The sequence below is a fragment of the Hermetia illucens genome, chromosome 5, assembly GCF_905115235.1.
Source record: "Hermetia illucens chromosome 5, iHerIll2.2.curated.20191125, whole genome shotgun sequence".
NCBI lineage: Eukaryota > Metazoa > Arthropoda > Insecta > Diptera > Stratiomyidae > Hermetia > Hermetia illucens.
This window is the reverse complement of record NC_051853.1, coordinates 9206689-9228771: the sequence shown is the minus strand read 5'-3', so window position 1 is coordinate 9228771 and position 22083 is coordinate 9206689. Positions and strand designations below refer to the sequence as shown.

The 22083-nt window shown below is 41.9% G+C and overlaps 1 protein-coding gene across 1 annotated transcript in view; it reads left to right on the top strand.

Moving 5' to 3' along the window:
• Positions 1 to 22083, top strand: part of LOC119656829 (chondroitin sulfate glucuronyltransferase) — a 122482-nt gene that overhangs the window by 67047 nt on the left and 33352 nt on the right. The window contains exon 3 of the mRNA XM_038063475.1: positions 20657 to 20809. Within this exon, the coding sequence (XP_037919403.1) occupies positions 20657 to 20809 (153 nt within the window). The remainder of the gene's footprint in view (positions 1 to 20656; positions 20810 to 22083) is intronic.

Here is a 22083-nt window from a genome sequence, read left to right as displayed (position 1 = left end):
AACTGCCCAACCGATAAATCTGAAAAAAAAAATCAGGAGGCCACCACTAACATATATGGTGGCTAGGCTCCGAAATGCTTTCCATGCCGATATCCCTTCAAATAAAATTAATAATAGTATATTGCTATAACTTTCAGTAACTGGCTGCAGACCCCCCTTAAGTTCATTCTAGCTACAGCCTATAATATAGAGCTTGATCCTACCAAGTTTGGTGAAAATTGTACTATGACTAACAATGTTATAATAGGTCAAAATAGTCAAAGGGAAACCCCCCCTTTCTCCTCTTTGTCTTTAAGAAAACCTTGCAAATTTGATAAGTAGACTTTATCGATAACGCAACTGTTCGATACACGCGACAAATTGAATCTTTATTAATTATTTTCAGGTGTAAGATTTTTTATGTTGTTCATTGGTTATCTCGCAAAGCAAAGTACATGAAAATCAATCCACATTCATTTAGGAGGAGGCGATAATTCAATTCAAGATTGGTACTAGATTTGCCGTTCTATCAATTAAGTCACGTACCACGCGTCAACCCAATTATAAGCACATTGATCATGAAAACTTGGAGGAATATTAAATAATCTCAAGTTCTATTTATGCCGTAAAACGTGCAAAGACTACGTTGGATTTATGAATGAATTATTCTCAACTATCGTCCATATCGCTCCGGAGTGATGATACACGAGTCCATTTATTAACGGCCGTACATACATACATGTGTCGGATATGACTTACAAACTAATTTATGGGCGATATTGCTCTTTCAATTACTTTGCAAGGAATGCACAAATGTGAAGTACATGCGGGTGTTTTGTTACAATGGTAGCCAGCTTTTGGTTATGAATCAACTGAGTTTGAAAAGTTTTAACGTTAATCCGGAACGGAGGAAGTGATGAGATAAACACAAAACCCGCACGGATGAGTGAATGTTCTATTTTTTACACGAAATCTACGCATAGATGCACACAGGGAGTTTTGCGGTTGTGGCTACAAATTGTTACAAGAATATCATATTTTGATCGAATGACGCTGATTGCATACTAGAATGTGCAATTTAACGTCACGGCGTCTTGCAGGCAACGGAGCCAAATTGCTTGCATGGAATAAGTTAAAGTGAATTGTTGAGTCGAGCGATTCGTTGAATCTAAATGTTTCCTTTCCCCATTTTTGAAACACTCGCGATAATGCTCTTATTTGCTGCACTTGAAGACTTTACAGAATATCACATTAGCAACCATGTTGAAACAGAAGTTTCTCGTTAAAGGTGGGCTCGATTCTGCTTGTGTAATCGACCACAAACCAATTGTAAACGACCACGCTGAAAATAAAAAGAATGCGAATTCTCAATCCACTCTGTTATTGTTGGAATGTACAGAGCAACAGAATTTATAGCATTTAAAATTAGAATGAATTGTTGAATGAACGCTAGTATCATTGACATCATTTGGTCTGGATATGATTATTGGCAGCAGTAGCTCTTTCTCCTATTCAACTTGATTTTAAAAATGGAATTTTTAACGGAAATACGTCCTATAAAGAACAAGCGTTAATTTTTAATTATTCTGTGTCAAATGTTGATTGCTCGTACAATAATCCAATTCCAGAAAACAAATGATTTTAGGCCAATCAAGTTGCACATAATCTACTCAGTCCGCCAGAGCAAGATTTCTTTGCAGAATTAGAATATCAGTTCCACTCATTCAAATTAAACTGGGTTCGTTTGCAGATTGCATTGTAGATGAGCATGAGTTATAGGAGCGAATCGAAGATGGAATATTGTTGAACTTTTGCCACCGCTAATTTAGCCTTCGTGATTTATTCGTCGAGAATACTGTTGAGTTGTTTACTGACTAGAAGTCCTTCCTCCTGATCGGGACACGCCAGTCTGTGGGCTTCTTCTTAACCACCTCCGACTCTCCCCTGCCTCCGGAATCACCAAAAGGTATTACATCACGAGGTGGAGTCAGGTCACTCTAACTTCGTTACTCTTCTTCTCTACGCGGCGTATGTAACCGCGCTTACTCCTCTCCTCTGTCTTTCACAGTTTGTTCTGGATAGAAGTGATCATGCAGTTGACCGGATCCCAATCCTCTTGATGTGCTACCATTCTCGGCACCAGATTTTCTGGTACCAGCATCTCTCCTAGAGTCGCCCCTAGATTTCTCCTCTCTTGGACAGTGGGAGAATACATGCTCTGGGACTCCATCGTAATTTGGACAATCGGGAGAGATGTTCAGTTTAAATCTGTGCATTTACTGACGATAACCTTCGCGCCCCGTGAGAAACTGGGCAAGATTACAATTAATTTCATCGTGCGATCTCTCCAACCACTCTTAATGGCAGGGCTGATTCTGTGAGTCCAGCGACCCCTTCCTGAGCGTTCCCACCGCTCTTGCCATTTATTTACGGATCTTTCCCTCTCAGCGTTCTTCGGCTGCGATAAGGGAGAGGTTGGCTTCGCATTGTATATTTTCGCCATCTCATCTGCCAAGATGTTAATCGGCATCAGCTCCGATATGACGAACGCTGGATCATCTGACACGGTCCTGAAGGCAGACCATACCTTAGGGGTGTCCCACTGTAGACAGCATTTAATTTAACTGACATCTGATGATTGAGCTTACTACCCTAGTATAGAGGTATACTGTTGAGCTCCCACTTTCGGTACCATTTTTGTCAGGGCCAGTGGGTGATTTGTCGCAAACATACTGCACCTGTTGCTTATAATTGAGCTTTCTGTCTATCATCACTTCCGAGTATTTGATGGTCGGCTTAAAAGTGATGATATGATTCCCGATTCATAAACAGGCGTAATTTCTCTTCTGGCGCTTTGTGATGAAAAGCGCTTCCATTTTTTTCTCCGCAAGTGTCAGACCAGAACTCTCTAGCCAACTCTTTACATCACTGATTGCCTCGCCTGGATATAACTCAGCATCTTCGAGAGGCTTTGCGACAACAACCGGTGCTATGTCGTTAGCACCACCCTAGCTTCCTCCCGAGATTAAATATATCGTTGTACATAATGTTCCACAGTAGAGGGTCTAATATGGAGCCCTGCGGACACCCGTTGAAGCAACGTACTCCTGGGGCCATCGATAGCCGCAAGATAGGCGGGAACACCAATCTTCGCTAGGGATTCCAATTGGCCTGGCCAAACTGAATGCATTCTTCACATTTAGTGTTACTACAACGCAATATTTGCTAGTACCACCCTTTCCATGAATTGCAGCTTCGGTCAAGCCATGGTATCAATAATTAATCTGGCTTTACGGAATCCAAACTGTCGATCAAAAAGGCCTCCTTGGCTCTCAAAAAGAGGGTGTAATCCATTATAGATTACCATTTCTAACATTTTCCCGGAAGGTTCCAGAAAACATATAGGTGAGGATGGTTCAGCTGGAGGTTTACCAGACTTAGCCAGATGAAATATCCCCTCGAATATGTACTCTTCGAACAGCTCAGCTAGCAAGTCCGATCTGGATTTCACGGCAAGCATAAACGCCCTATTCATCACTCCGTCCAGGCCAGGAGCTTTGTTTGATTGGACATCATCAATTGTATTTTACTTAGTTTTATTAGTTCTTGGCTCTATAAAAACAAAAAGCAAATATTTCTAGTAATAAGATTCTAATAAGTTAATCGCTAAGTTTTTCTAAAGTGTAATAAGATCTACGGAACTATCTTCCTAATCGTAAAATATGTCCACTCATAAAACACTAGCAGTAAATAGATGTTGGATTAAGATACAAAAAGAATGGTAGTGAACAACATTTCAAATGGCAATTGTTTGCTGGGAAGAATGGAACTATCGAACCTAAGGTGTTTTTGCTTTAGCCATCCCTAGGAAAGCGTAAGTTGTCCCATGTACATAGGGTTCCCCTCTTTATATTTGAAGCGGCATGGGGCAAACGTTTAAGTTGGGATGGGCCGCCGCAGGGCCGCAATGTCATCTGGCCACTGATGAAGAGGAAAGGAAGACGGGGACCTATCGGCGCGTAGGTGTCAGAATTGGACCAAGGCTAGTACTTCCCCGTCCATCTCCGTCCAACACCGGATCCACACCAACGTTCCGGCGCCCAAACTGCGAGGGAAGCATTCAAGACGTAACCTTCGCGTCGGAGTCCTTCTCGTTGCAAAGAAGATAGAGTTTGACCGGTGGAGCAGCCGGATGGCAGGGTGTTCCTTGAACTGACAGTTCCCTTCTTCCTTTCCCCTCCCGTTGGTGAAAGGAATTTCCTGATTTGAAAGCTCCGCAACGCGGGAGATTTCGGAGATTAGCCCGAAGTAATATGATAAACGGAAGGCTAGTTCTCTGACGATGAGTAGGCGTTCAGTCATTAGTTGAGATTGAAATTTTCGGTGGTATCAACCCGCCTCGAGACTTCACGTCTCTATTAGAATAGTTTACCCCGGGTCTGTTCAGTTTTTTTGACTATTGAAGACACGTGATAAAATCTCTGGCCTTCTCATTGGCCTTCATTTCGTCGAACTGCTAGCATTCGGGTTAGCTCCAGCAGGTGCCGCATGGTTCCACATGTTATCTCACGCAGTCGATGTTCACGACTGGCAAACTTGTTAAGGGTATTGGTGCCAATGGGATGCAACGCCGTACTTTTATCGTAACACAGTTGGCGCCTAACGTGGGGACACAGTTGTTCTGCATAGGGCCAAGCTATTGAAGTTAAAGCATGAGGGATATGGTTACATCCAGCCGAGTATTAGTGTTATGTGATTTGGATAAGATGGGCATACTATGCAGCGAGGATTGGACAATATAAAAAGACGGCCAAATTGGTCGTGAAGGTCTGCCCACAAATATTGAAGCTCCATCGAAGTGTTCCGTCGACATGTGCTTGTTTGCCTCTATGCTGGCCAATGCCTCGGGAATGTGGGGGTGAAGAGTCCTCTGAACACAACAATCAACTATCCTGAGTTTAAAAAACCAAAAAATGACTGACGGTTTCATCCAGGGCAGAGGCAACTCATCAGACGCTGCCTCACCTCTGCCCTGGGAGCAGCGTGACCGAAAGTGCCAACAGGTGGAAAAACGCTCCCTTGTATCATCGCAAAAACACGACAAGGTTGCGAATTATATTGGACTAAAACGCCAGTTGTTTTAGTCTAAGCTAGACTTTAGGATATGCGGGTCCTAAGTCCACATCCACATGATGGTGGACTGGATCAAATGAGGAGCCACTTAATCCCACGTTTTATAGTCCATGGATCCTTAGTTTGGGGCATAGCACTCAAGCATTCATTTGGTCCGGTCCCCCATCATGTGGATGTGGACTTAGGATCCCGCATATCCTAAACAACTATTCTGAGTTTGTCATTACAAGTTCGCATAGTAACATTACGGAACCTACCTATGCAGCTCGATTTTTATGGAGAACTTATCTTTATCTCAGAATGAAACGTGTTGAGATGCACCAACACCCAAGAACTCAGTATCTTTACTCCCACATCCATTCGTGGTGATTATGTATCATTCCTACTATCAACACCATGTATTTCGGGATCCACTTCCATACTTGTTTTATATTTCTTGCATTTCAGATACAGATCTGAGAATCTTGAACCTCTGATTTCGCATCTCGATTTATCATTGATATAAGAGAGTTTCGTAGGTGATTTATCTATTTCCGTTCCGATGAACCATTTCCTTCTTCAGTTTTGGAATAAAGTGTTTGTGAATCTTAGCTGTTTGCACAAGGGTTGCATGCAACTATAATAGCTTTATTGTTGAAAATAGATCTTATAAGTCCACTGCAATTTTATCTGCTGTTATCTGTTTGTAAGTCCGTGAATTGCTAGTATCTTATTTACTTTTCATAAAAGTTACGCTCTCCAACTGGGCGGACATTTACACACAACTGTTCCACTGCAGTCTCAAAGATAAACGATTAATTTGTCTTTTTGAAGTCATCACCGCCAATGCTTCACTCTGTTTGCACATCTCTAAAATCTGAAGGGTAATTAGATTGCTGTCAAGTACTCTGCAGCATGGGGCTAAGATAATGCACTAAGATCTGATAACATGTGCTTTTCTAATTGACGCTAATCTAATTTTTGGTGAGCAACGAACGAATCTACATTGAATTCGCGATAAGTCTGAATGTGAATCAGATTCAGTGCTCCAAAGTACATAAATCGTATGAGTGGGTACTGGTAATAGTGTGGCGCGTAATGTAGATACCCAATCTGCTTCAGGAGTATCTTATATATGTGCTTATATCGAACAGCATAGGAAGATAATAATTATATAGAATTCTAATTATCCAGTGAATAACGCAAACAAATGTAGGAAATAAGTTTTAGTTAAGATATTCTGCTATCTGCTGCGGGTTTTGACGTCAGTTGCCGCCGAAGGAAGCTTTCGACCGATTTTTTCTAAAAATTTATTTTTATATTCCCACTATCGCTTTCAATCACGTGTTATCTGCCAGACTTGCTCAAAAATAAATCCTCCATTGATATGTTCGGCATTCGCTTGGAGGCTTTTCCAATATGGAATTGCATTGATCAAAAGCAGGGGCGAACTCGGCCTCGACTAATCAATATTCCTGTGAAGAAATTAAAGTCACTGATTCCAAAGAACAGTGCAAATTTATGAGCTTACAAACGAATGGGGATTTTATGAAAGCAAAATTAATCCGAAATAATAGATGGTGTATGCAAAGCGTGTGTGGCCGATTGCATGCGCCATGAGTACTTTAATCAGACATTTAAATTTCAGCATGCGAAGCTAATCGGTCAATAAAATTAGGTGTTGATTTTATTGGCAATGGACCGACGTTTTTATCTACTGGGTAGCAACTTTTGGAATTTGAATCAGCCTTTGATGTCACTTAACAATGAAAGAAATTGATTTACGAAGTTTTTGAAATTTTTAATTTGTCCGCCTTATCACTATGCAACTGAAACCGACCAGCAAGCTGTACCGGAAAATCTGCTATTACTTCAACGTTACTTTTTAAGAAGACCAAGTTATCTAGATGCCACCACAGAAATTCAGAAAAATGTTCGTTGGTATGATCAGGGATATCATCAGAACGAACCTCAACGCCAAGCATCACCGTCTTTTAATTTTCTTTCTTACTTCTATCGAAAATTGGCAGAATGACGACAATGTCGTTACTAATTTGGTAGTAGCATTGGAAGACATGACAACAGAATGCTAGCAGCTGGTGTCGAACGAAGCATGAAGTAATCACCTACCTCTCTTGACAGCGGCTCAGAGAAAATAATTAATTCAATGCAGGTAACATGTATAACGAGGAAAATTAAAGAGGATAAACCAAACATATGAAGAGTTATTAATAGATTTCGCAGTAGGAGTAAAAGCTCTAGTGCAAATGACGTGAATGAATATCGTTTGATTCAACAAACACACAAAAATATTATAAATGTGATAATGCACTTGCGCGTCCTTTGAATTTCAACAAACGATTGAAGATTAACCAAAAAATGTGGTCAGTGAATACTTGAACATAATCACTTTAAAATAAAAATTTACTCCATCCAAATTTCGAATGACAATTCAAAATAAATTCATTAAAGATTGAGGACTAAGTGGTTCTGGGTACCCCCTCTATTTGATGACACACCGCACTAATTTTAAGGAGTCACTTACTATAGACAAACAAGTTTTGGATATGATCCTTGTGACGGACGTTCAAAAAGACAGGATGTCGCTTTAGACAGAGACTGAGTTTGATAATTTCCAATCGACTTCGACGTTGAGGCTAATCTTGGCAAGTGAGTTTCCCAATCCATATTATCCATGACGCCTCTTCACGGTCGGTTCAACCCATATCGATTGTGGATTACCTAATTTCGCATACGATCATGGTGTGTTACGTCACTGGTCGAACGCGACATTTTCATCTCCTTTCACAGCGGGGCGCCATTCATTGTCTTTTATAGTTGGTCAGTACTCAGAATCATGGATGACGACAGACAGAACGAAATTGCGGTCAATTTTTAGATTTGAGTTGTTTATTGATAAGTCCATCACTGTTATAGAACGTCATTTCATTCAAGCTGCGCTGATTCATGAAGAAATATAAAGTGCAGTTAGCTAACAAAATAGAATATTCTTTGGTCAAACGACCATCCTTAGTAGCCGGAGAAGACCAAGGGTGGAGAGCTATCCCAAAAGCCTAAATAATTGGTGTGCTAGCCAGGCTCAGGAATGCGGGGAGGTTGTTCGAAAACTTCGATCCTTCACGTATCATTTCGCAAAAATTCGCGTATCCTTGCCGGTGCGTGGGATCCTGAAAAATATTCAACCATGGGGATTCGTGTGCATCTAACGCAATAAAGACGCGCGAGTTAAACCTGAAAATAACATAAAACAAGTTAGGCAACTGGAAGCTAGACGCTTCAGGTATAAAAGGGTTTGTGTGTTTCTTATATATATAAAGGCATTTGAGTGTGCATTTGCCCCATTAGTACATAGCACGTAATATATGCTTATACTATGTGAGAGTATCCACTTTCGGGTGATATTGACATTCATATTTAATTTGCAATTTGACCTATTATAACTTTGTTAGCAATAGTGCGATTTCCACCAAACTTAGTAGGATCATGTTCTATATAATAGTCTATATTACTGCAAGATCGTGGTGCTAGGATGAACTTATCATCATCATCAACGGCGCAACAACCGGTATCCGGTCTAGGCCTGCCTTAATAAGGAACTCCAGACATCCCGGTTTTGCGCCGAGGTCCACCAATTCGATATCCCTAAAAGCTGTCTGGCGTCCTGGCCCACGCCATCGCTCCATCTTACGCAGGGTCTGCCTCGTCTTCTTTTCCTACCATACGGGTGGGATCATCTTCATCCATACGGATTAAGTGACCCGCCCACCGTAACCTATTCAGTCGGATTTTATCCACAACCTGACGGTCATGGTATCGCTCATAGATTTTGTCGTTATGTAGGCTACAGAATCGTCCATCCTCATGTAGGGGGCCAAAAATTCTTCGAAGGATTCTTCTCTCGAACGCGGCCAAGAGTTCGCAATTTTTCTTTCTAAGAACCCAAGTTTCCGAGGAATACATGAGGACTGGCAAGACCATTGTCTTGTACAGTAAGAGCTTTGACCCTATGGTGAGACGTTTCGAGCGGAACAGTCTTTGTAAGCTGAAATAGGCTCTGTTGGCTGCCAAAAACCGTGGGCGGATTTCATCATCGTAGCTGTTATCGGTTGTGATTTTCGACCCTAGATAGGAGAAATTATCAACGGTCTCAAAGTTGTATTCTCCTATCTTTATTTTTCCCATTTGACCAGTGCGGTTTGATGTTGATGGTTGGTTGGTTTTTGGTGCTGACGTTGCCACCATATATTTTGTTTTGCCTTCATTGATGTGCAGCCCAAGGATCTCGCGCCAGTTGCCGCCTGCTCGATCTGGATGAAGGCAGTTTTTACGTCTCGGGTGGTTCTTCCCATGATGTCGATATCGTCAGCATAGGCTAGTAGTTGGGTGGACGTAAAGAGGATGCTGTCATAGGCGGCTTTAAAGTCGATGAAGAGATGGTGCAACAGATGTCCATATTCCAACAGTTTTTCCATCGCTTGCCGCAGAGAAAAAATATGATCTGTTTCTGATTTGCCTGGAGTGAAGCCTCTTTGGTAAAGGCCAATGATGTTCTGGGCGTATGGGTCTATCCGGCTTAGGACGATAACGGAGAATATCTTATAGATTGTACTCAGTAACGTGATACTTCTTTAATTGCTGCACTGTGTGTTATCTCTCTTTTCATATATGAGACAGAAAATGCCTCTTTGCCAGTCGTCAGGCATTGATTCGCTGTCCCACACCTTGAGCATAAGTTGATGAACCACTTGGTGTAATTTGTCGCCTCCATATTTAACCATTTCGGTTGTAATTCCATCGGCTCCTGGCGACTTATGATTTTTAAGTCGATGATCTCCTAAACTTGGTGGTGGCAGTGTTTGTCCGTCGTCTTCAATTGGCGGGACCTCCAACTCGCCGATGTTCTGATTGTTCAGTAGCTCATCAAAGTACTCAACCCATCGCTCTAATATGTTCATTCTATCGGAAATCAGATTTCTCTCTTTGTCTCGGCAGGATGAGGATTGAGGAATATAAGGCTTCATCCTGCTGACTTATTGGTAAAACTTGCGCGCCTGGTGCGGTTGGTCCCTGTACTTGTCGAGTTCACAGACCTGTTGGTTCTCCAAGGCTTCCTTTTTTCGTCTGTGAAGTCACTTCTCCGCTCGGCGGAGTTCGTGATAAGTCTATACGTGCCTGCGTTTTTTGCGAATGCAACATTACTGCGTATGCAGCATTCTTCCGTTTCGTTGGTAACTTACATTCATCGTCAAACCAAACCAGCCGTTGCGACTCTTTTTGCGGCTGGGGCCAAGTATGTTTGTGGTCGTATTTATGATAATCTTTTTCAGGTGATTATGAAGATCATTTGTTGATGCTTCATCTTCAGGATCTCTGTTGACTGCGGTTATTGCGACATCCATTTCCCTTTATAGGTATTGCGGAGGGCTGTGTTGTGGATGGCTTCAATGTTAACCCTCATCTGATTGTCAGAGGGGATTCTGGGTGGTGTTGTTATTCGAGTTCGGAGCACCATGCCAACGAGATAGTGATCCGAGTCTATATTGCCCCCCCCCCCCCCCCCCCCCCCCTATATGTTCTGACATTCATCAAGGCTGAGAGGTGGCGGAGTTCGATCAACACGTGGTCAATTTGGTTGAAAGTGGTCCCGGATGGAGAGGCCCACGTTTGTTTGTGGACCGCTTTACGCGCAAACCAGGCACATTCAACAATCATTTCGTGTGACACTGCTAACTGAATAATCCGCAGTCCGTTATCATTGGTATCCCTATGTAAGCTATGGGAGCCAACGTATCGCCTGAATACGGGCTTCGTTCCTACTTGGCTGTTAAAATGCCCAAGTATGATTTTGATATCATATCTGGGACAGGCTTCGAGGGTTCGTTCTACTGCCCCGTAGAAGGTATCCTTCTCCGACTCTGCAGTCTCCTCTGTAGGGGCGTGAACGTTTATGAGGCTTATATTTCTAAACTTACCTCACAAACGCAGAGTGCATAGCCTTTCGCTTATATTTCCAAAGCCGATAACAGCAGATTTCATTTTTTGGCTGACTAAGAAACCTACTCCGAGCACATGGTTTACTGGATGGCCGCTATAATATATGGTGTAAGAAAGAGCTCCCAGTAGTAACCGTTGAGGTGAGGTAAGGTTTGGTAGCAGAGCTGTTGGTGTTGGTTCAGCAAGCATTTCCCAGGTTGCATGCTCCATCGTGGGTCCCAATCCACGTTTCGCCCTGGAATCTATACAAATTTGACCATCGTTTCATACTTCTAGTTATTCTATTTGAAATTCGGTGTAGCTCGTTATAATTTTCTTTTTTGGCTGTGGTTGCACGTTGGATATATTGTCTGTAGGGCTTGGTTCTTTGCATGGAGTAATATTCTGCATTCATCGTCAGACCAGTCAAATTCGCGTTCGCCAGGATTTGTATCCCACAGTTCTCCCAAGAACCTATGTGCTGCTGATGTCGTGTAGCATAGGTGATAGCTTTTCCTCCAGGGCGGCTATATATGCCTGTGCTGTAGCATCGTTCAGGAGTTCATCAGCTGTGAGGATTTTGGTAGAGTTGATTCCCGATTGGTGCACTCAAGAGATTCTGCACCGATATGTTGCCTTCACTAAGCGATGTTCTGAATCGCAGTTTGTTCCTCGATAAAACCGTGAATCCAATACACTGGACGCCCATCTTTTACCAATGAAGACGTGGTCAATTTGATTGACGGTATACGCGCCGGTGATTTCCAGGTTTGTTTGTGAACGCGCCGGTGCGGGAAACATGTGGAGCTTACGACAAGATTTCTACTGCTGGCAAAATCAATTAATCGCACCGACCGTTATGATTGCACTTCTTATGGAAGCTGTTCACTCAAATGGTTCCTTGATGTCGGCTTTCGTTTCCAATTTTCGCATTGAAATCCACCAACAGTATTTTGTCATCGTTTGTTGAAAGTGAGCCAAACAGTTTCTCCAAGCATGCATAAAACTCGTTTTTCACTGCATCTTCCGTACACATTGATGAGCCAGTGGTTGAAAAAACGAGTCCTGATACGAATCGCACACAACTTTTCGTTGATATGTTTGAAGTTGATGACGTACGGCTTAAGCTGTTTGCTCATTATAAATACAACTCCAAACTCCTTGTGATCCGACGGTTTTCCACTTTTGAATATTGTGTGCGAATTCATATCGCTTATTTCGCTACCAATCCAGTTTGTTTCCTGGACTGCAATTATACTCAATTTGTAAACCTTGACCTGCTGAAGGAAGACTTTGACGGCCCCTGGTTTGCTCATTGAGCGTACATTCCATGATGCAAAAGAATAATCCATTAGACGTTTGCTTGGTGGTCGTCCAAGGCAAATGTTCCAGGTCTCTTGACATGGAGTAGTTTCTAGATAGGTAAGTTGTCGGCCTATAGCAAAACCCTATCCAGGGGTGGCCTGGGCGATGACTGTTTCAGGTGCTTCGAAACGTGCCACAGTTCACAAAACTATGTTGCAGGTCTGACTACGTAATTCATGGCACCCTACTGATTTGAGACGCTTAGGTTTGATATATGTGCAGATATATATATATTTCCAGTTTAGCGATTAATGAAAGAATATTTTCCATTTTTTTATACGAATGGAAAATCGTGCATAGAAAGTTCCTCACATAAGATGAACACAAAATCATAATCAATCACATCCTGGGCGCTCATAAAAGCTAAAGGAAGACCAATTATGTTTTAAATTTTTGCAGCATATTCTGGCATAGCTAAGTTAACGTTCTATGTAATTAAAAAAGTTGATTCTGAAAACCTCCTAATGTGAGTAGAGGGTTAGATAAGTTTATTCTCAAATTTTCATGTAAATCCTTGTTGACAGGAGATTTTGGATGTAATACCGCGTCAGCGTCAGTAACTGGATTAGTACTGCGAAATCAGACCTTTATCCATTCCCTTTTTCTTCTTTGGGAAAATTTATTCTGGCAAGTTGCGCATACTCAAGGACAATACCTTGTTACTCATGGTAGAAAAACAGTGAATTTGATATTTGCTCGAACCAATCTCACATAGCTCAAACTCCCTAAATCATTGATCCATTGACTTTGGAATAACTAGAAATACATCAAATATTTATACACCCGCATTCGATCTTCGCTCCACCCATTCAGTCATTCCACTATTGTCCTCAGGCCGCTGCAATAGCACCTTCAGTCCATTCAACTGTCGTCTGAAAAAATTAACCGCCTTAAATATCGGCGGTATATTAGCACCTATTTGATAACGATTACACCTTTACACACCTTTATTACGACTCACAACAGCTTGATCCTTTTAACTTCTCTACTTTAAGGGTGTTATCCCGTGTGTCGAATCCGAGGAATCAATTTTTCTAACATTAATTGTATCTAGATGTTCAAAGTGTTTTTTGATATTCGGAGTCGTTCGGAAATTACAGTGTTAAACAGGTAAAATGTCATTTGCCAGGTTTATGTCGATCGCCGTAATAAAGTATGTATTTATCGGTTCAAATGACGTTCGAATGACTTCGCCAAAATCATAACAATTCAAGCCAAGGCTTTACATGTGTTTCTTCAAGAAAGCTAGGGTTTATGGACTAGATATAGCAGTTTAATGGTCAGTTAAGATTTTATGATTGAAAATCGCATTCTAATTTTTAAATGCGTTTTTCTCAAAACTGCATATTGAAAATCTGTTGCCACCATAGCCTAAAATCTATCCAACGAAATTCTTTGAAATTTTCACCACTTATTCAAAACATATTTCTACGGCCCGCAAACTATTATATGATAATTGCGATTCATTGGGTAGTTTTTTTTTTATTCATTAAAGTGGTCTTAAAAAAACATCAAAATCACAAAAAAAGTTCAAAACGCCGCCAAAAATTTAGCTTTTAATATTTTTTAATAATCCCAGTTGCGGACTGTTTTTTTTCCTTAAGATGATCACAGCGCCCTCTGGCGTGGCAGCAGAAAAACACCTTTTTTGGAGATGGGTGTCTAAATTGCCTTGTATTTCAATAATGAACTAAGCTATCGGGCTGGAAAAATTCTTAGGCATACTCAAGATATTAATAAATATATTGTGAAAAATTCATATTTGTATCTTTGTCCAGTTTTTCACAAAAAATTTCTACAAAAAGCGAAAAAAAATGGACTTCATATGGGGTGACCCCCTTAAAGAGGACGCATGATAGGGCATCCCTTTGTCGTAGACCGTTGTTGATATCGAATGGTCTTGAGAGTGATCCTGCTGCTTTTATCTGGCCTCGCACATTGGTCAGGGTCAGCCTAGTCAATCTTACCAATTTCGTCGGGATACCGAATTCTCTCATGGCCGTGTATAGTTTTACCCTGGCTATGCTATCATAGGCGGCTTTAAAGTTGATGAAAAGATGGTGCAACTGGTGCCCATATTCCAACAGTTTTTCCATCGCTTGCCGCAGAGAGAAAATCTGTTGCAGATTTGCCTGGAGTGAAACCTCTTTGGTATAGGCCAATGATGTTCTGGCGTATGGGTACCGGTCTAGCGGAGAATATTTTATAGATAACTGGTCGCCTCCATATTTAACTCCATTCGGCTGTAATTCCATCGGCTCCTGACGACTTATGATTTTTAAGCCGATGAATTGCACGGACTGTTTCTCCTATACTTGGTGGTGGTAGTATTTGTCCATCATCGGGACCTCCAACTCGCCGATATTCTGGTTGCTCAATAGTTCATCAAAGTACTCAACCCATCGCTCCAATATGCCCATTCTGTCGGAAATCAGATTTCCCTCTTTATCAATACGTATATATATAAACGCTTCAAAATATGAGAGATTATGATAAGGTGGGCACTAACTCTCCACTAGAGGCGCAGACACTTTGAAGGGGGTTTATTATACGAAAGATTAGTAACACAAATAAATGACATAAATGAAATAAGTTTCCTGAACCGGTTGCAGGTATGTTTTCCCATAAGCATATACACATAACTTTTAAAGTAGAAAGTTAGACGAATTTTATCCCAAATTTTCACGTTAATCCATGTTTATTGGAAGTTTTTGGAGGCAATACCACAATTTCTGCGTTAGTGGCTGGACTAATCCTGCAAAATCAAACCTTTATCCTTATCCTTATTCGTTGGTTAGGAATATTTATCTCGGCAAGTTGTGCATACTCCAGGACAATATGTCAGGCTCTAAAGTTCTGCGTCATCTTTTTGTGCCTCGGCGATTGCCGTACAATCGACCGCAGCGGGGACTGTGGCCTTCGAGATTCGTGACAATGCTGCCGCAACGACGTTGTCTTTTCCAGGCACGTATTAAATGTCGGAAGTAAACTGGCTCATGAAGCTCAGTTGCTGAAGTTTTGTTTAAGTGCAAAAATAAGGGGCTTGTACTCCGTGAACACGGTGCACGGCCTGCCCTCAAGAGGGAAGCGGAAGTATATAATGGGGGTGAGTAACTGACGATAGAAGGCTCTGTAATTACGCTGAGCTCTGCTGAAGCTCAACGATTGCCAGGTTTGGTCCACTGTTGGTGAAGTACGGCGCCTATCGCTGTGTCTGAGGCATCGACAATACGGCTAGAGATGCATCTGGCTGAGGAAATGCCAGTAGTGTAAGGTCAACAAGATGTTGTTTGATAGTTTCAAACGGCTGGACGGCGCAACCTCGCGGGTGTCTTCCATTTTGGGCCTAGACAAGTAAACGTTGGGAATCGCTTGGCGATGAACGGCCTTGGGCAGGAAACGACAATAGAAGTTTAATATGCCTGAGAATCTTCGCAGATCCTCCACCGTGGTTGGCAAGGAAAAGTCTTTGATCACTTCAACCTTGTCTGGGTCTGGTTGAATTCTGTCAGAGGTGACGAGTTAAGAACGAGCCCAGTCTCAACGAGACGTTGACACATGCACTCGAAATGGTCCAAATGCTCAGATTCCGAGGAAAAGGCGACGGAAACATCATCCATGTAGACAAAACAGAAGTTTAAGTTTCGTAGGACAAAGTGGATGAATCTCTGAAATGTCTGCGCAGCGTTGTACAAGCCAAATGTCATCCTGGTAAACTCAAAGAATTCGAGAGGGGTGCAGATAGCCGTTTTCGATATGTCTTCGGGAGTCTAAAAGTCTAGGGATTTAGTGGCACGTCGGACCTAGATCCGAGGTCCTAAAAACACGGCAGTTTATCAATGAATGCACAAAGTCATGGATGAGTGGGTAGGGTTGGGAATTGTCACAGCATTCAGACGCCTGTAATCTCCGCAAGACCTCCATTCGCCGTTTGGCTTAGGGACCATATAGAGGGGAGATGACCAACAGCTGATATCATCGAATTCTTTCTTTACAACAACTAGCCTCTGTGGTGATAGGGGACGCACCTTTGAGAAGATCACATTGTGCTTAATCGGCTGGGAGAAACTACTTCAAAACAATGGAAAGGATGTCGTTTCCGCAAGTGTATTTTTTCCTGACGACTTTAAAAAGGTTTTGGGATCTATTGAGGCTTCCTTCTGCAAGTCTAGCAACAGCCAATGTGACACAGGAAGTTTGCGGCTAAAATGGGGTTGCTAATGTCCGTCAAAACGAATGGCCACGAGAACGTTCGGTGCAATCCGAGACCACCCGCCTGTAACTGTAAGTGCAGATGGGAGAGGAGTTCGCAGCAGCTAGTCGCAAGTTTTGCGATTTTAACGTGTTTGGACGGGGTACGGGGAGAACCGACACCTCCGCGCCCGTGTCGACCAGAAAGCAATGTCTACTCAGAGGGTCGCAAGTTGTAAGGTGACGTGGTTCTGCGCTTCGAGTTGCCGCCACCGAGGCACCCAGCGAGTCTAGTTTTTAGGGTTTTGTGTAAAACAAAACCTTATTAAAATCGGTTTACTGTCTGTCTGTCCGTTGCACGCATTTTTCTCAGAGACGGTTGTGGCGATTCGCACCAAATTGGAAAGGTGGGAACTGTGAACGCTGTGAAGTTACATAATTCCACATTGAAGTTAAGAGGGGCCCCAAATATGCAAAAGGGGGGTGTAAATTATTTTTTCGCCAAGTATAGTCATGTGGGGTATCAAATGAAAGGTCTTGGTTGGTACTTTCCAAAGCCTGTTTTGATATTTGTTGGAGAGGCAGGGAGTGTGGGGGGTCGAAAGTGATCATTTCTTTAACGGACCCATTTTCAAGCAACCCACCCCCCTGCCCAACCCAACAATTTGAAAAAAATCAAGAAGCTGCCACTATATGGTGCCTAGGCTTCGAAATACACTACATACCGATATCTGCTCAAATAAATAGTATATCACTATAATTTTTAGTAATTGGTTCGAAGACCGCCCCCCTAAATTCATTCTAGCACCACGAAATTTTGCAACAATGTAGGATATAACATAGAGCATGATCTTACCTGAGTTTGGTGGAAATCGCACTATTGCTAACAAAGTTATAAAAGGTCAAAGTTGTCGTTTCTTTGCAAATTCAAGACTGAAAGTGGATATTCTCACATAATATATGCATCTATTACGTGCTACGTACTAATGGGACAAATGCACACTTAAATGTCTTTATAAAAGAAATACACAAAACCTTTCATACCTGAGGTGCCCAGCTTCCGGTTTCCCGACTTGATAAATGTGTTGGTATTGTATTCTGTCGTCGCTTGAAATCCGAATTTAGGGTGGTACCAACAAATTGTCAGGGCTGATGAGGATGCCGATGTGCTTGGTAACTGCGTGCGCATGTGTAGTTACCATTGACTTAAGATCTTCTACGTGTCGACGTGTGTCTCTAGAGACTTCCGCGACTACGGGGCGCTCATACGCCTCGTGGACTTTGTCGGCCGACCTTATCCCCACCCAGCTCCCTCAATTCTTGAAGTAGCTGGCTGGAGGTAGAGTCTCTCAGTGTCAGCTCGGTCAACAAGGGATTCAGCTTTTCTTCCTCACTCACTGAGAACCGCCGTATGAACTGCTCCTTTAGCCGGTCGTAGTAGTCGTGTTCCAACACGCCCGCGGCTAGTTCGATGGTTTCCTTCGTGAAGAATGATGAGTGCGTGATTAAAACGCGTAACAACCGTTGTGACGCCTGCAGCAGCAAATTGTGCCTCCAATTGGCGGAACCGTGCCGCCGGATTTCTCCGTCAAAAAGGGACACCCTAACTGCGACCGCTGCCACTGGGGGATAGCGTCTCCCACGGTTTTGTCTTCACGAGACATGTAGCGCTAGTGAGCGAAGCGGAGGTTGAACACCAGAGCGGAACCAGATGGCCTGAGCGAAAATCGAAAAAACAGGAGAGGGAAAAAATAAAAAAGGGATTTAATCACGCCCCTCCGAAGCAATGAAACAACACAGTCACACTGAGGGCAACCCGAGTGGAGACCAGAACGGAACCTTTCTCTTTCAAAAAACTCGCATCAGCTCTTGCAGCGATTGTACACTTTTATTTACACATTTACTAAATATTTTAAATTTTGATTGAACAATATCATATAATGGTACTGGCTAATTAAATTGATGATTTGTGTTGGTCGTTGCCTAGTTGTCGCCGGTTGATGTGAAGGTTGGAACAGAAACGACTTTGTCAGCGACAGTATTTTGTCAGCCAAAGGTGAATCCACCAGCAGACATCGGAGCTGTTGATGTTGTCACGGAAACTGTCGGGTTGACTACTGCAGGCGCCGGATATGAGGAAAAAATAAGTCCTACGCTTGGTTGTGTGGATCCAAAAGTAGCTTTTGGATGTGTAGATAAACTAAAGCCACTGCTTGAGGAGGCAGCCGAAATTGCAGGAGTGGTGGTTGTAGTTTCACTTGGTTAAGTGGTTGATATGCTCCCAAAGTTAAACACTGGTTTGGATGCTGACTCTGAAACTTTAGGCCTCGTGCCCGGCCGCCAGATGTATCGGGGGCAGTTCAGTGCGCTGGCGGAGGTGTTCTCAATGTCGGCAATGCAGTCGATGGTTCTTGTCTCGGATATGCCGCCACACTGTTTAGCCATTCTGCGATGGTTTCCAAACCGCTGCAATAGCACTTTCTGTTTATTAAGCTGTGATCTAAAAAAATAATCGGCTTAAATATCAGCGGTATGTTAGCGCCTACTTGATAACGATTGCACCTTTAAACAGTTAAACCTTCCATCGGCTGCCTATCACCCAACACCCAGAAAACAGAAAAAGAACTGCAACTTTTCTGAAGTGTTTGAAAGATATTGATAAGTGAATTACTTGAAGTCAACTATCAACTTCCACCCCCACTCGATATGAGGCCTGAGTTCAAAATGTTTGAAGGACAACTATCACTTTTTCAATGTTAATTTCTTCTAGGATCGGCTGAGAGTTTTCCATGACAACCATTTATCTAATTGAGAACTTTTTGTACCTCACATATCGAATGTTGGTATGCTGCAAAGGCGCATATACATAACAATGCAGGTTGTTAACAATTACATACTGTCTAGCCTGGGACATCTGTAACTCGAAGCCAACAATAAGCAGGTATGCATATTAAGTTCTAACACGTGCATCAACTTCGACAGTAAACGGATTGTAAAAGCAATTCAACGTTAATAAACAGATCATTTATGCAAAATTGTCAATTTGCGTACAGAATAGCATCAGCAACTTTCGTTATAGGTCATCAACCTCATATGAAAAGCTCTCAGCAAACAGTTTAAGACAATCAGTCTGCACAAAATTAGATATTCCCGCGGAAAGCAACCACCATCGTGTTCGATCAATTTTGTCCAATTAAAGTAGTTATTGAAAAGCTTCAATAAATTCAGAGGCGTTCCTGAATAAATATTCTACAGTTCCAAAATTCGCATCTAAATGATGAAAAGTATTCGCAGATGTTGCGGCAATCTGAAGCTCTCCTTTGAAAGAATTAAGATTTATAATGACTTTGAGTAACTTATCTTATTCCGAGAGCGCGTACGAAAACCAGAGGAACCTAATGAATATCTGAATATTGTGTTAACTTAAATCTTTCAGTTTCTGGCTTGCAAGATTTCAGACTTTTGATGGCAAAAACTAAAGACAAAAGCCTCAAGTTCATATGGATGGTGATCATCTGAACATGTAACAATTAAGAACGCCACGGTATCTGGGATAACATGAGCTGGCGCTATGTTCAAAGTGACGTAGAACAATTCTTAAAAGTTTCCTGAAGATAGCATCTTTACTTTCGAACATTCTTCCGCTAATAGCGAGGGGATTGGTACAAAATTTATTTAGGTTGTTGATAGTAAGACTGCCAGTAGGAATATTGTTAATTAATGCCATAATATAGTACACGTACAATATGGTATGCTATTCTACAGCCCCTCGTTTGTTATATTAGTTTCTTCAGTATCAGATCAGACCAAAATCTTGACCACTTTAATTGGTGTACCTCAAGCGCATGCTACGGCTGTGGTGCATACAGAGAAATGCAGAGGTAGTATTCTACCTAACAACTTGAATGATTAATGGCTATAAATATCTTCTAATATAGAATAAGATTTGAAAGCAGAACTACTTGCCCAGTTGGTCCATAGTCTACTCTTCTAACAAACTTTTTTCTTTTCACAGGCTGTAAAAATTCCATCATATAAGCTGGAAAATACAAAATTATTTAAAGATCTAAACGTGCTAACGAGGGAAGCAAATTTTCGTGATGCTGTTATATTATATCCAGTTACTAATGTCGACGACTTTTATACACTGCATGCACATTTTTCAAGAGTAAGTAAACCTTTTAATTTAGAAATGTTACATACACACCTAACGTTGCAATGCTTGCGTGAAATCACACTCATATTTCGTTCAATCTGAATTATGTATCTTTTGGTGGAAATAATGAGATATTTAATCTATCAGTTGCAAAGTGTTGGTTTGTCAATAGTAATTCAACAAAACTTCATTTTCTTCAGAATTAGATTAGAATTGGGAAAGAGTTTTCTGTAGAGAATATACGAGGGGGGACCCAAAAAAAAAAAAACGGGAAATTTCGTCATAATTTCTTTATTTCTCAATATTTTTACGCCAAATTTTGATCACCTTCAAAGTATTCGCCTTTGACTACAACACACTTCTCCAAACAATTATTCCATTGTTCAAGACATTTTTTAAATTCATTCATCGGGATGTGCTTTAAGCCTTCCAGTAATTTGGGTTTTACCTCCTCCACAGTGGCAAAACGCTTTTGTTCAAATCTACCGCTTCTCATCTCATCTCATCTCTGCGTCAGCGCTGACTGTTTGTGTAGATTTACAGCGGTTCTTTGTCTACATCTCCGCTTGACGTTTATTATCATCTTTCACGCGCAATTCGCTTTTTTACTATTTTCACGTTCTCGTTTCGTTTTTTCGTTTCTTTTCTTCTCATCCTGCTTTGTGCGGGCAATAAAATTAATCAATTAACACTAATCTTTCGTTTTGTTTATTATACCATCTCGTTCTCACCCAACCGTGAGTTTGGTTGAATCTCGAAAGAAGTCCGGTCCCAGTATTTTCAAAGAACGCATTTTTCGAACATTGTATTTGAAGCGTTTCTCGAACAGCTTTCCTTTCATACTCCTTTTGAGTCTGGGGAACAAAACGAAGTCACAGGGGGCTAGATCCGGTGAGTATGGGGGAGTGGACAATCGGTTTCATGCCGTTTTTGGTCAAAAATTGCTTCACGGAAAGGGCGGTGTGGGCGCGCCGGCGTTGTCATGATGGAAGAACTAGTCGCCTGTGCGCCAAAGATCTGTCTTTTTCTTCCGGATACTCTCTCTCAATCTTTTCAAAACCTCCAAGTAGAACTTCCGGTTGACAGTTTGACCCGGGGGAACGAACTCCGCGTGCACAACACCTCTGCAATCGAAGAAACAAATGAGCATTGTCTTGATAAAAAAAAAAATTGTAGGACAAACGGTTTCGTCCAGGGCAGAGGCAACTCTTCAGACGCTGCCTCACCTCTGCCCTGGGAGCAGCGTGACCGTGAGTGGCATCAGATGGAAAACGCTCCTTTATATA